This window comes from Acartia tonsa, chromosome 2 (genome assembly GCF_053477335.1).
Source record: "Acartia tonsa isolate MP-2025a chromosome 2, ASM5347733v1, whole genome shotgun sequence".
In the NCBI taxonomy this organism is placed as follows: Eukaryota; Metazoa; Arthropoda; class Copepoda; order Calanoida; family Acartiidae; genus Acartia; species Acartia tonsa.
Genome location: NC_137261.1, coordinates 27,560,330 through 27,576,283, shown reverse-complemented (window position 1 = coordinate 27,576,283; position 15,954 = coordinate 27,560,330). Strand labels below are relative to the sequence as shown.

Sequence of the window (15,954 nt, the reverse complement as noted above, 5' to 3'; positions counted from 1 at the left end):
TCCAAACATAAATATTTATTCAAAATCAAAAAAAGAGTTATGCGGTGATGAAAAAATGATCCTGTAAACACGAATTTGTTTATTTACAAGGATGACAATTTCAATGGAAGCAACACCTGTCAAAATTGTTTAAAATATTCGTACAAAATTGATATCTTCCAAAGCTTAATAATCAAACCTTTATATTTTAAGATTTAAAAAGAAAAAGTAAAAAATATATTTTTTGGGGGTGGGGGCATTTTGTGAGAGGAAAGACATCATCCCCCAATATAGTTAAAAATCTTTCCAGAACGTATAATAGGCTTCACTGTAAAGAACTACTAAATCAGTTCAGCGGTTACCGAGATCCTTCAATACAGACAACAAAAAAGCTTACTTATTTTTATACAAAAATACATAAACTGCTTAAATTTTGAATTAACAAAATGCTTTTTATTAATAAATAACCAAACCTAAAATATTGAATATGTATTACCACATCAATGTAAAAAAGCAGGTTTGAAACAACTACAGTGCATGATTTAGTTTTTTCAAGCATGATTTATGCATGAATGTTGTTCTTGTATGATTTGTACATATTTGTAGGTATGCATGTTAGTTTAGCTGTGTTTAGTGCCCTAGCAAAATGGGGATAGATGTCACCGCAATTGGCCTACCTATTCTATTGACGTCATCGTAGAGGGAAGGGGAAAAAAAACCCCATCATAAAAGAGATGGGGTATAGGGTATTACCTGACGTCAATTAAATAAGAAGGCCAAAAGCAGTGACATCTATCCCAATTTTGCTTGGGCACTATATACAGCTACCATGTTAGTTAGAACAAGAATTGGAGCTTTTACACACCTTGTTGATAATTGCCCCCCCCCCAGAGCAGAAGCATAAAAACCATTATTATGAACTAAGTTCTTAATTAAAGTTTTCTGGAACAAAAAAATTATATAATAATCATATATCATAAACATATGTAATCTCTACATTTGAACAACTAAAAAAATTGCCTCATGTGACAAATCTAAAATGTCAATTTCTAAAAATAAATTTTTAGAATATGTCAACAAAATGCAATGAAATATGTTACACTGTAAAATTTGTATTATGATGTTTTTCATTTTAAATTCACATATCCAAGTTTGTAATATTGATGAGAGAAAAAAAATCTATTCACAAAAATTGATAAAACATCTTTTTAGGACTTTCTTATATCAGAATTAAAAAAATATATAAATTCAAAATAGGAATGCATTTTTCACAGTGTAAATTTAGCAAGTATTTAGTGTTTGTAGCATGGCTATTGTATGAATGTGAATACGTATGAAATAGAAATAGTTACAACTTAACCTGAAGTATTTCCTACGGGAGATTATTCTGATAAGCAACCAATAAAACTTTCTCAGACAAGAAAGATCAACAACCATTTGCAGTGAACAATTTTTTCTTTAAAATAATTTATTCTTGGGAAGCAGCTTATAGTGCCTAATAAAATATGACGTTATACAATACAAATGACCAAGGATAGGCCAGTGTACATGGTAATTGACCAATGATACTGGCCTATAATTGGTTATTTGTATAAAGTCATTTTTCATTAGGCACTATATACTGCGTCCAGTCTTGCATCCAAATTCAACGTTTCTAATCTTTTCTGGTATTGTTCTAATGTTTGTTTGTTGAAATCTAATTAATAGGTTGAATTTTGACAAAAAATATGTCTTCTACTGTATTTCTTAACTAATTATGATTTTTTTTCCTTTTAGGCTAAATGACAAAGTCCGAATTCAGACCCAGCTGGAACAAAAACAGCAGGGACAAGGTAATTATAGAAATTAATAAGTTTAAACACATAAAAAGTAAATTTAAAATTTTTTTTTTGAGTTAATAGAGAGTAATTATATACTAATTGAGATTTTTGAAGCAGCTTACATAATAAAAAATTACGTCATACAATACAAATGACCAATAATATGCCAGTATCCATTGTAATTGACCAATGGAAAAATGTATACTGGCCTATCATTTGTCATTTGTATTGTATGAAGTCGTTTTTGGCGGCGCTTTACGCTGTTTCTAAAAAAATGAGTTTGAAATTTTTTACAGTTAATATAATTATACAGAAAAAATATTGTTGAAGCAGCTTATAAAGAAAATGACGTAATACAATACAAATTACCGATGACAATCCAGTAATTGACCAATAGTAATATGTATACTGGCCTATCATTTGTCATTTGTATTGTATGAAGTAATTTTTTATTAGGTATACAAGCTGCTTTGAGATTTATTTTAGAATTAGTTGTTCTTGATTTAAATATATTTTTTCAGCCTGGCAAATAACCAGAAACGACAAGAAAGTAGCGCGCGCAGCTTTACAACGAAAAGATGACGAAAAATCTGCGCTGGCCAGGTATGTTCTCAACCAGAAGCGTCGCAACACAACCTCCTTTACGCCGAACGGCAATGACAATGGCAACGGTATCAGCATGGCACCCAATGCCAGCCGAAAACACATTCTCGGCTCCTCGCTCGGATCATCCATGACAAACTTATTCAACAGTTCCCTGTTCAAGGGCAGCGATCCCGGCAACAATAATGTTAACAACAAACGAATAGGCAATAAAATTGCGCCATCTGTTATGTCGACGGTTGAGCAAAGCATGGAGATGTCCAACAGGCCGACGACGGCCAAAAACGGCCACATTGTGAGGTCGGCCTCGCTTAGTGAAGGCATGGAACAGTCCTACAAACTTGGGGCGCTGAAAACGGGCTCTGTCCTTACAGAAATTAATGAGAAGTGTTTACATGAAAGTTTAGACAGTAGACATGATCCTAATAAAATGGATTTTTACATGTAATTTGAAGAAGTAAAAAACAACATAATCTAAAAGTACAACTTATTTATCAAATTATTTAAAAATACTAAAGTGATTGAAAGCCTAAACTACAATTTAAAATCTTTGTAAACTCCTGGTTCTGGTGGTGAATTATTATAATAAGTGAATTATGAAGAAAAACAAGTGTACAAGGTGACTTTTCTTTAGTGCCTATAATAGGAAACAAGTATCCTAAAAAATGATAATAGTACAGGACTGAAAATGAAATGGATAAAGATTATGTGGATAAAACGGAGATTTTTGATACCCTGATTAATATTTCTCCCAACTGGCTAATAAAACGATACCCCTCTTTATGACTTTACAAAATCCCCTCCTCTGACGTAAGGAGGAACTTATTGACCGCTATCTGAGGACTATATGACCAACCTAAATTGACTACAAAAATCCCCCTATCACAATATCCACGTATTCTATATCCAGTGAAAAAAAAGTAATAGAATACATTAAAAAGAAAATAAGAAGAGCTAAAAATCATTTGCCATATGTAAAATTCTTTGTTTTTAGTCCTGCTTTTATATTTTCATGATACTTTTCCTTGCTTAATGAAAAATGTACTATGAAGTCAACGCAATAATCTATAATAGTATAAAGTATAAAGATGAGATTATTTTATTTTATAAAATATATTTTAAAGATGTTTTAGTAGAATATTATAAATTGCCAAAATTGAAAAAGTACAATAAGTAAATAATTACAAAAAATAAAGAAACTTTGACTGAAAAGTTAAGATTAATATTTTGAAGAATAAATATATTTATGTAAATAAAATAAAAACTAAAATTAATATTAATTTTAATCAAAGAATGTTGGAGAGGGGAGAATGACACCACTGAAATAAATAGGATGGAGTTAATTTAAGAAAACAGGAAGAGAATAAAAGCCATTAATTAATCATCTGCCAAATTATAATAGACCCATTCAAAAGTAAAAAAATTTAAATTAAAGGTTAGACGATTTTTTTGTGGTCTATTATCCTCTTTCTTTCTTTTCACCAAATATTTAAAGCCACTAAATATAAAGAATACAGTGGTCAAAATCATATAAAGAATCTAAGACTAGCCTAGGAGTTATGGTCTCCAAAGTCTTAAATTTTCTTTTATATCTATGTAAGGCTAAAGAAACACTAACTATTAGGCTAACCTAGGAAATATTATGGGGTATGGCCTAATGTATAAATTCATAAGGAAAAGATATATGTTTGTCAAACTCTCTCTTGAAAAAAAATATACAAAAGTGAGCTTAAGTGAAGAACAGAACTATAAATGGGTAATTATAGATTATCTATGCTACAAAAAATCATATTTGTAACTTTTTTATGCATGACTTTTGATCTTTCAATTTACCTGTGTCATATAAAAAATGTCATTATTCATTACAATTTTAGGTCAGCTGAATTTGAGTTACCGATTGTGTACACAGTTTCCTCGGTGTTTCCTGATCCTATCTCAATATTTACTACTAGCTAAAAAAGCTACAATCTTCCAAAAAAATCTAAATTTTAAAAAATTAAAATTTTATATGTATAGTACATAAATCGTTTAGACATTTAAATTTTGATTTTTTGAAAGATTGAATTTTTTCAGCTAAATAAATATTGAGATATGACGAGGAAACACCGAGGAAACTATGTATGTACACAATCGGCAACAAAAATTCAACTGACCCAATTTCATTTAGTGATGTTCCTACAAAAAAAAACTTGATAAGAACACAAAATTTTACCAGTTTCAATATTTTTTTTATTTGTGCATAGTTCTGATTCAAATCTTATATGATGCACAATTTTGGTTCGAGTTACTATACATTATAGTAACTAACAAAAATGCATCTTTATTGCTGATTTGTAGGAACTTCTAATTTTTCTCACTTCATTTTTAATCTTACCCACTTACCACTATTAATTTAGAAATTATTAAAATTATTATAAATATATAGTTTCTAATTACATAATTCTCATTATTATTCTTAAAATATTTATAATTTACGTCTGTAGATAAGCTTGTATAGATATTATAATTATTATGCAATACATATTCTAAAATATATATTTTTCTCTCATGCATTTTTATTCTCAGTCATTTTAGCAAGGAATGTTACATTTAATAGTAGCGATGCTTTTAGAAGAAAAACAGATTCATGTAAATTGACTTTTTAATTGGCCTCTTGGAAGCAGATTTTAAATTAATCCTGTGGGTGCAGCTTTGAAAGAATGTAGATTAGGAACTAAATAGAAACTGCAGTTTGTCCAAATATTTAATGGGCTAGGCTGTTAGAAATCCTACTCTAAAACTTTATATAGGTTTATATAGGGTAAGAGCACCCGGGTTAGGTAAAAAGAAAACAAATTACTCTTTCTTATTTTTAATTCATTCAAAAAAGTTTGGGGGAGAGGAGCAGGGTAAGTTTTTGTATTCTGTTGTCGCTAAGCACATTGATGGAAATAATTGAATAAATGAATACGGTGCAAAGTCAGCTTTATATGTCTCGCATTTTATAGAATGAGAATTGAAGTACTATTCAAATCATTACAGACCAACAGACATTTATTTTAGAGTACCAAGAAAATATATTTCATATATTTAAATTTTAATTTAATCGAATATAATAAAATTTTACAGTTCGTTTAGTTATTTATATCACATATTAATAAAATATAATGGGATATACGATATCACATTTTTAAAATTTGTGGATTATTTTTCTTTATGTCCTGGATTTCATCTTCAATTGCCTTTACCTTAACAAAAAAATCATAAAATTTCTATAATTTTCACGATAATTTTTAACTAAATGATTCCCCTTGGATATTCAAATTATCTGACTTTTTATTGGGAAGGCTTTTGTAAAGCCTTTTAATGGACAACTAAATTGTAAAGTTCCGTATCGTGCAAAATGATTGGCTGCTATTGTGTGCATTTAGGAAAATTAATTTTCAACCCGGGATCTAGAAGGATAGGACAATGGCCGATAAATTAATGTACAATGTACATCCCCAATAATCAAACAGAAAATTATTCCTTTAGTAGATTAGTATTAGTAGTTGAAACATTTGAACACTCAACTCAACAAACCAACGATTCAGTAAAAAAACCAAAGTTGTTAAACAAAAGGAATAAGAAAAAAATATTTTAAAACTCTGGAGACTGGTGTAATAAACAGCCCATTGTACCCCCTCTCTCTGATTTTCAATACTTTAACAAAAAAACACTAGATTGGCAGACTTATTACCTTAGCCTTAACCCGCGACCGTGGCTCAACACGTAGTGCATCCGCTCGTCGTCGGAAAGGTCTCGGTCCGACACCGAGTCATAACTAAATGGTTCCCACTGCTACTATGTAAGATACGCGACGTAAATAGTAAGAGTGGGGGGAATGCCTTGGCCCAAAACAGGCGCAACTCGCTACCATGCACAGTTGGGACTTCTCAGACAAAGGTCGTGCATCTCAGAGAGTTGGTTGTCTGATGGGTGAATTATAAGTATTGTATGCATGTTCCAAGGTGCGTGGAGAGGGGTCTAGTACCCGAAGCGACACCTAGCCCCCTAGAGTCTTAACTCTTAATCTTAATACCTTAGCCTTAACTCACCTTAGCCTGATATGAGACCAAGAATGAATGTCCGTAGAACTTGGATAAAGATTCAGCTTCCACCAACAAGGCATTCTGATTTTTCAAAGGACTAGAGCCACTCAATAACTAAAGGATAAATAAAATATGTACATATATATTATGTCGAATAAACTAAAAATTTGAAGGTTTGCTGGCCTTTTTATTCAAATATACTGTTTGAAAGTTAACTATTCGTTTTTTTTTCTTTTAATACACTAGTTATGCACATTATTATACTTGTTTAAAAGCTTTTTGCGGTTCCAAGATTTTCAGAAAAACTCTGGTGTTTTAAAATATTCTTGAATATATATAATTTTATTTTGGAAGATTTCTCGTGAAATTTTTGTATAGGGAAAATGAGAGAATACCTGTTGAATTCTTGCCATTTCATAAACTTCCAGGTAACAGGATGGCAGGCTTGACAGGACCTCATTCTTAACATTTTCAAATATTATGTATTTCTGTTAAAAAAGAAATTCAGTGATTTCCCTTAAAATACCTCGCTAGCACAGAATTCTTCCTTTCCACCCTAATTTTGAAATAAATTGAAAAAAAGGCGGGATGGGTTAGTTTCTTTTCTTATGACTAACCCTTGCTGTTGGAGATAACTCTACAGGGACTATACATGCAAACCGGTACCCAAAATAACCTCTTCTTACCTGACAAATAAGCTAAATACAATTATTTTTTGCTAAAAATAAGGTGGAGTTTTTTTGCTCAATAGGTCAATTATGAAAATCCCCGGAAATTCACTTAAATTCAAGATTTGACACCTTTCTCTAGTCAAAATGTTTTGTTTAGTTTAATGAATTCAAGCAGGACATCTGCCATACCAAGGTTAGTGTTAAGTAAAAAAATTAATTTCAGTGATAAGACAATGGCCGAAAAATAGAAGTACATCCCAAATAGTGGTAAATGAATAAACTTGGCACTGTTAGTTTGTACGACCCAATCAAGATTATGTGAATTAGACTGTAATTATTGAGAATTTTTTAAAACTTGATATTGTTTACCTTAATTTGAAGAAGTAATTTTAGTTTTTCTTTAGCCGCTGCCAAAGCTTTGGAAACATCCCACCTAATCAAACATAAACAAGGTTTGTTATAATCTAGAAGAGATTGGATGTTAAAATATATATATTATTTTGTGGTTTAACATCTCAGAAACGGCTGGAAACTATTCTCTTTCTTGTAGAGCTTGAAATTAGCAGGGAGGGAGGGAACATTGGGTTATTTATTACACTAGTCCCCAAAGTTTAATAATTACGTTTTTTATTCGTTGGCTTTACGACTTTTGGGACTATCATTTAATTTTAATTGGTTGGTTCATGAAGTGTAATGTCCAAAAGTTCCAACCAATAATTGTAATCTACAGAAGGGGTAATTTGGTGTATCATCATTGGAGATGTACATCAATTTATCGGCCATTATTTTGATTAAATTCTTGACTACATATAGGAGGCATACTATTCCAGCTTATACTAATAAGGAAATTAATTCGGGAAAAAAAATCACGAAACCTATACAAATTTTCCAGCTGTAGTTGGGGGGCAGCACATTGTAAAAATGACGACCTCTCCATATGCCCCCCCAAATATTATGTACGCTTGTTGGTTAAACCTTTTTTCTGATACTATTCACAAATATCAATGTTTATTTATAAAACTGTTCAATTTATAAAACTGGTACCCAAACATGCTCTCCCTTATTCGTTGGCTTAAAACATTGGGTGCTTTTAATAAATCATTATTGGATGTATAAATTCATCTTTGTCTAAACTTTCAACCTATGATTTTAATATTTTGTACAGAGATTTAATTTTGTTGAAAAAATTAAAAGTTAAAATGTAAAAAAAAATCTTTAAAAAAATATATGAATCTAAATCGGTACATGAGTTTTGAGAAACAATTTATAAAATACTTTATATTTTCATATATAATACATAAATATTTAACAATTCATATACTTATATCCAATAAAGTTAAATCACGCAACATATTTTATTTTAACATTAGATATCTTCTCCTATTTTTAGATATTCCATGTACATAGGAAATATTCCATCCGTGTAGTGGTGGTCAACTGGATTAAATGTAAAATTATAGCCCGATTATGATTGAGAACCTAGTAATAGTGTCTAACTTTTTATCTTTGTGACGTAACAAGGGTTTCCTTTCCCACCTCCCCTCTTATCCTTCGATTTTTATTACGTCACAAAGATAAAAAGTTTGACACTATTACTAGGTTCTGAATTTTTATAAGATTATGACCTATTTTTTTTTTAACAAAATAGGGGTAAAGTCCCTTTCGTGGCAACGCCCCTTAAGGGGCGTCTGCGGGGCAATCACCAAACCCAATATAAGCTAACCTAAGATAGGATATCAAAAGCCATTTTATAAATACGATGAATCGCCTCTTAAGAGCGTTTGTTGCTTTTCAGCATAAAAGAAAAATTATCCCTTCTATAGTTCATAATTAGTGGTTAAAACGTTTGGACACTCAACTAAATGAACAAACCAATCAAAATACAATAAAATTCTCAAAGGTTGTTAAGTCTACGACTAAGAAAATGTTGTTATAAGACTTTGGGAACTAGTGTAATAAACAGCGCAATGTCCCCTCCCCCCCTGATTAATTTCAATGTAGCCTTATAAGGGAAGAAATACTATTTACTGGGATAAAAAATATAAATCTAAAGATAAGAGTTTATATTGGTTGCTAACTTTACTGTTTGGAAGATTTATCACAGCAAGAATAAGACAACTGCCTAAGAAAATTGAATTGCATGTAATTATAATGGGACTCAATTGTTGAGGACAAAGATTAAGTTTATATTTAGTGCTTTAAAAGACTTAAAAAATGTTTAAGCAGCATCAAATTACATTATACAGAATTAATATTAAGTTTTATCTTTTTTGTGAAAGAAAAAGTTTAATTTGTAATATAGTATAAAAATAGTTATGACGTTTTATATCGTATGTGCACCGCCAGTAAAAAAGAGACAAGTAAAAACGAATTTATTCCCCTTCATTTGGATAATTTTTCTGAAGCTAACCAAAAAACATACTTTTATGACTCTAACCATGCGGGGCCAATTTCCTAACCCTGAGGGCCAATCACTAACATTTACATAACCTAAAATAGCCTATCTAAAGCTACTGTGAAAATACGACGAGACCTGCTACTTCGTTTTCTTTCAATAATACAATTTTTTAACTGTTTAATTTACGGCCTAATATACCTATCCATATTTTTCATGTTGATAATAAAAGTACAAAATATGATATTGTTTAAATCTCTGGAGAAATTTATAAACACAAGAAAAACCTGGAGGAAATAAACGTTTATTTTACACAGGCAAATCTGAAATTTACATTTTGTGTGTATTTATCAGGGAACTAAAAGGATAAGACAATGGCCGATAAATTGATGTACATAACCAATGATGATACACAGAATAACCTCTTCTGTAGATTAATTTTAGTGATTGAAACGTTTGAACACTCTACTTAACCAATCAACCAATCAAAATTCACTAAAGTTCCCAACGTTGTTAAGCCAACGAGTACGAACACGTTATTGTAAAACTTTGGGGACTAGTGAAATAAACAGCCCATTGTCCCTACTCTCTCTGATAAAAATTAAACTTTTAGACATCTTGCCCATCATCATTCTTTTTATATTTGAACAGGTAACACAACTTCACCGCTATTTCAGTATCGTTGGTATTAAATAAAAATTTGCATCTGAACTGTAATCTTTATTAAAAATCAGTAGCACCCACAATAGATGAACAAAGAACCTAAAATGTGTTAAATTACAGACAAATCTATGTAAACTTTCCAATAATAGAAGTATAATCATCGTATCATTAACAGCCTTCCGAGGATATAAAATGTACAATTATAAAATTAACAACTGGTTTTTATATTATGCTTGTACATTTTTATATTCGTAGAAAACTAGATATAATACGATGCTAGACATAGTTTTTTTTAATATGGATTAAAACCGGTTCTAATCTAACGGATTCGAATGAAATGCCGAAGGCACCAGCTAAAAAAACTGGTTTTAATCTTATGATCGTACATTTCTATATTCGTAGAAAAATGGATATAATACGATGCTAGACATAGTTTTTTCGTATGGATGAGAACCGGTTCCTATCCACCGGATTCGAATGAATACGAGAATAGTTATTTCTACATATAAAGGCACGGGCTAAAAAAACTAGTTTTAAGCTTAGGATTGTACATTTCTATATTCGTAGAAAGCGGTTTATAATACGATGCTAGACATAGTTTTTTCGTATTGATGAGAACCGGTTCCTGTCCACCGGATTCGAATGAATACGAGAATAGTTATTTCTCGCATCGTATTATAAACGGCTTTCCGCGGATATGGAATGTACAATTAAAAGATTAAAACTAGTTTTTTTAGCCCCGAGGTGCCGGAGGCACCGGCTAAAAAAACTGGTTTTAATCTTTTGATTGTACATTTTTATATTCGTAGAAAGCTGGATATATAATACGATGCAAGACATAGTTTTTTCGTATGGATGAGAACCGGTTCCTATCCACCGGATTCGAATGAATACGAGAAAAATAATTACGTCTTTACATTTCAGCAATTACAAACTTTTATGTAATTTGGTTCAGTAAGCTACATATCATTAGAAATGTTGGAAAAAAATGTGATTATTGCTGTATACCTGGCGTTTAAATTAGTTTACTTTAAAAATCAGTGGCGTTCGGTGGGCGGGTGAAGGGGGAGAAAACATCACCCTTGAAACTGAATTTTGGTTTATTTTGTTTGTAAATAAGTATCCTACTTTATTCAGGTACACTGCTCCGTTACTGGTCAACAAGAATCATTTCAAAGATTTGATTTTTACAAGTTAATAAAGGCTAAAAATATTATTAATTTGACCTATTTTCAAGTTAAAATAGTACAAACAAAGTTGTGTATAAATCTTTGAAATGAATCTTGTTGACTCTGTCACCAGGTCCAGGCTGGTGGAGCTTTTCAAAGCCAAGAGTTCAAACCGAAAATAAAAAATGTATTATATGTTGTGTTTCAGTTGTGTTATGACTAAAATTTCAAGCTCTTTGTAGTGCCTTTAAAAAAATGACGTAATACATTACAAAGGACCAATGATAGGTAAATACAAAGACTAAATTACCATTGGCAGGCCAGTATATATTTTCATTGACAAATGGAAGGCCAATATGACGACATATTTTATAGGCACTATAAAAAACTTACTAAAATATGTAAATTTAATTTTGCTTGTAAGTTTAGATAAAGAAAGTGTAGATTTTATAAATTAAAGCAATATTATTCCATTAACTTTATAAAAGCTAGATTTTCTTTTTAACATTTTTATGAGATAAGATACTACGAAGAGGACGTAAAACAATTTAAACAGATAAAGTAACACTTTACATTACAAATAGAAAGTACTTTTATTAGATTTTATTTTAAAGACTTACTTAGCCATATATTGTGGTACAAGTTGATGCTGCCTCAGTATACCTTCCCTGAAACATTTATTTTAATTCTTTATGACAAACTAGCAGATGTACCCCCAGCATATAGAGGTATCTTTAATTAAAAAACTTACTTTACTTATCTCAGATTGTTAAAATAAAAAAAACAGGAATATAAAATTAAGCTCTGACACCGTTAAAAATGCCAATAACGATAGAATTTACAAGTTCCAGAATCGAATAATGATTATTAAGGATTATTTCCACAGGGCTAAGTCTAGTTTCTAAACCAAAGAATTAATCTAATATTAGGATTGCGATGCAATATCCTGACATTTAAGTTTCATCATGGAAATAGATTTTGATATTTAAATCCGATACACCACACATATATATATATAGAAACAAGGATGACAAGTTGCTTTGCCATAAAAGGACTAACAAACATTTACACTTGTAGAATAAGCTGAATAATAACGCATAAGGGCAAGTAAGTAAATTTGCTGGAAAACTGTTTAAATACAGGACATTGTTTAAGAACATACTTACAGCTTTAGGACTTGATTATAGATATACTTTGCTTATTACATTGTATCTTGTTGTAATAGGAATCAGTATTCGAAAAATCAGATGAATCGGATAATTTTAACCTACAAAAATATGTTGTCAAGTAAGTAAAAAATCAAGATGTTTTAAATGGACGTACGTACCTTCTGGTAATAATTATAGAGTAACTGCGCTTTTCTAAATCGTACCTAACTGTTATAGGAATCATCATGCAAAGTTTGAAAACGATGGGACAATTCTAACCTGTTTAAATTCACTAAAAGAGCTAACCTTTACGGACGGACGGACCGACCCTAATTATAAAAAAGCTTCGCTTTTAACAAGTGGTTAGCCTGTATTTCTTTCTTTATTGTGTAATTTTCCATAGTAACTTTCCTTCTAATTATGGAAAACTAGTGGCTAGTAGCATCTACGATTTCTTTTTCAATGGGAGAGGGATTGGACAAAAAAAATAGCCTAAATCTATTAAACTTTCTGATTTAGAAATATAGGGGATTAAAACTATTGCAAGAGCACCAATTAATTTGTTATTTTACATAGGTGCATATTTTTAATCACCTATAGGGTTTAAAAAGGTTTTTGTATTTTAATTTTGTACAATATAAACAGTGACCAAGATTTCAGAGAGAGAGGGAAGAATAGGCTGTTTGTTACGCTAGTTCCCAAAGTTTTAGAATAACGATTACTTATTCGTTGGCTTTACAAATATGGGGACTTAAAAGATATTTTGATTGGTTGATTAATTAAGTTGAGTGTTCAGACGTTTCAACCAAGAATTTTAATCGACAAAAGAGGTAGTTTTGTGAATCATCATTGGGGATGTACATCAAATTATCGACCATTGTCTTATCCCTTCAGATCCCTACTAAATTTTACCTTATATTATCATTTATGTGAAGTAAATCTTTAGGAAGGTCACACACAGAACAACTGCAGTCAAATTTCCATTTTCTAAGTCGGGCCTGAAAGCAGTAACAAGGAGGATAATGTTATTCTGAAAAAAGAACTAAACAATAAACATATGTATATACAAAACTAAAAACATGTATTTTTATATTTATCCTTAGCTAATGAATAACAAACAAACAGGCGAAGGGGAGAATAAAAGTATGTTATTCATCTACAGACGGTTGTTGGTCAGTTATTTACAGGTCTTAAGGCACTTTTTATCCTTACTTATCCAGACTATATATCCTTTGAGTGCACGACCTGGAAGTTCTTTAAGATGCATGGTAATAGTTTGAATCTGAATTTAGGCAGAACATTTCTAATCTTACTTTAAGATCGCGCATCTGACATAGCAGCAGTAGGTACAACTGTTAACGCTTTTAGATATGCCGCAGTTTGAGCCGAGATTCGAACTCCAAAAAGGGGGAAAATCAAAGTGGCTTAATGAACGCATGACCAAACAAATTAAGACCATTACATAAGACTTGTAGAATTGATATAGTTGATAAAAAAAGGCTGACGACAACCATGAAAGCGAAGCTCTGAAATGGTAGGATAAGCGAACAATAACACTTGTAGAGTGTCAGAATAACATGTAAAGTTGAAACAAAATTGTAAGTAGATGTGTTTGAAAAATGCTTAAATAAAGCATATTGTTTTAGGACATACTTACATTTTTAGGACTTGATTATAGAGATGCTTCCTTATAACATTGTACTTTGTTGTTAAAACCAAAATTTTAAAATGGACGTACAAACATTCTGGTAACGATTATACAGTTGCTACGCGTTCTAAATCGTATCTAACTACTACAGGAAACACCATGTTTGTACTCGATAGGACAATTCTAACCTGTTTTCAGTAACGAGAAGAACTAACTGTCCGTGACGTACGGACGTGCGGACGGACGGACAGACCCCAATTACAGAAATTCTTCGCTTTTAAAAATCAGTTTTAAACTCTGATAAACTTTGTACTTAAAATAAAATTTAGAATCAGCAGAATGAAATATTAGTTTCTTGCATAATTTCTCTATAAAATTTAGGATTACATTCGAAAACTGCATTTTCAAAATAGTAGTTTTATGTTTGATAGATTAAAAGTATATATTATTTTTAAAAATATTCTGTTGATACTACAAGAAAATGCTTAGATTTAAATGCTAAGGTCGATAACTCGGGGGAGGGGGGGGGGGGCACCTTTTAAATCGTATTTTCACAGTAGCATTTCTGCAATTTCTAGCCAATGTGGGGGGGAGGGGCTCTAACCCTGTATGTCCAATTTCCTAACCCTGCGGGGCAATCATTAACATTTACCTAAACAAATCTAATATAATTTATCAAAACCTGCTGTGAAAATATGACGAAACCCGCTACTTCGTTGTCTTTCCATTATCCGAAGCTGTTCTGTAACATGGAACCATATCGGTTTAGTGGTTAATGAGAACCTTTGCTACACACAGACAGTATCCTGTTACTTTTATATAAACGAAACCCTTTATTTAAATCAAAAAAATCGCAAACAATATACCTGTCTATCACGATGATTAAGAAAAGAGTTTTCCCAAGAATCAATATAGTTCGCGAGTAGTTCTTCTCCTTTAGAAATTGCTCGCAGCGATCGAACTTCCTTAAAAAAGCGTTGGTTTCAATGTAATGCTTTTATATTCACTCTGGTCAATGTTGGTTGTACTCAATTTTTTATCTTGCATACTGGTGGCTACGCCCCTTGCATCTAGGGGGCCCGGTATTTAACCCTTAACGGTCGGGGGGGGGGGGGCGTTGAACGCCCCCCCATCCGGTTTTTTCTATCTCATTTTCTGTGTGTGAAAGATGAAGAGCCCAAACTGCTTGACTTTTTAAGTATGGGTATGACACATAACTGAGAGTTGGAATTTTTTGAATATCTCCATCCTGGCGGGCACAGGATGCCAGCAAATCTGGCAGGGTCATCCAGGTAAAGAGCAAAAATATTTTTTTGACTAAAACAAAGCATTTTATCATACCAAAATACTAAAAAATCCTCTAGTAGTACATCCTTATATAAAATACAGGTGTTCAAGTCACTTTTAGGTTCCAGGTATGATCCTGCAGGTCCTGATCCTCCAGGTCTCCAGAAATCTTTAAAAGGCTCCTGTGGCCGCAATTTTTGACTTAGAGACTTCAAATTTGAAACTTAAGCTTTTCTTAAATGTCTTCATAACGTATTAAAATTTCATGAAGATCCGCCGCCGTTTTCCCGCCGACCGCCGACTGCGGCGGCTGGCAGCTGCCAAGTACAGCTGCGGCCGCTAAAATTTATATTTTGATATTTCTAATGTAAAATTTACATAAAGATAAACATTTTCTGGAAAAAAATTTTTCTTCTAGCTTCAAAAATAAGAAAATTACAGCCGTTTGAAATTTTTAAGTAAAAAAGGACCTAAAAACAAAGGTTGTTAAATAAAAGGGTG

The 15,954-nt window shown here is 31.6% G+C and overlaps 2 protein-coding genes across 3 annotated transcripts in view; one reads left to right on the top strand and one right to left on the bottom strand.

Annotated features, from left to right (window-relative positions):
• LOC145308454 (voltage-gated potassium channel regulatory subunit KCNF1-like) overlaps positions 1–4,683 on the top strand; it is a 65,247-nt gene extending 60,564 nt beyond the window's left edge. The window contains exons 16-17 of the mRNA XM_080150269.1: positions 1,756–1,811; positions 2,321–4,683. Coding sequence (XP_080006395.1) covers positions 1,756–1,811; positions 2,321–2,850 — 586 coding nt within the window. The 3' untranslated portion in view covers positions 2,851–4,683. The remainder of the gene's footprint in view (positions 1–1,755; positions 1,812–2,320) is intronic.
• Positions 4,684–5,434: 751 nt separating this feature from the next.
• Positions 5,435–15,954, bottom strand: part of LOC145308428 (uncharacterized) — a 29,988-nt gene continuing 19,468 nt past the window's right edge. Inside the window, exons 7-13 of one of the 2 annotated variants that reach the window (XM_080150267.1) lie at positions 15,033–15,131; positions 13,431–13,516; positions 11,991–12,038; positions 7,513–7,576; positions 6,868–6,933; positions 6,479–6,586; positions 5,435–5,629 (exon numbers count right to left, since the gene is read on the bottom strand). In XM_080150267.1, the coding sequence (XP_080006393.1) occupies positions 5,564–5,629; positions 6,479–6,586; positions 6,868–6,933; positions 7,513–7,576; positions 11,991–12,038; positions 13,431–13,516; positions 15,033–15,131 (537 nt within the window). In that variant the 3' untranslated portion in view covers positions 5,435–5,563. The remainder of the gene's footprint in view (positions 5,630–6,478; positions 6,587–6,867; positions 6,934–7,512; positions 7,577–11,990; positions 12,039–13,430; positions 13,517–15,032; positions 15,132–15,954) is intronic. The other variant, XM_080150268.1, reaches the window with a different exon arrangement.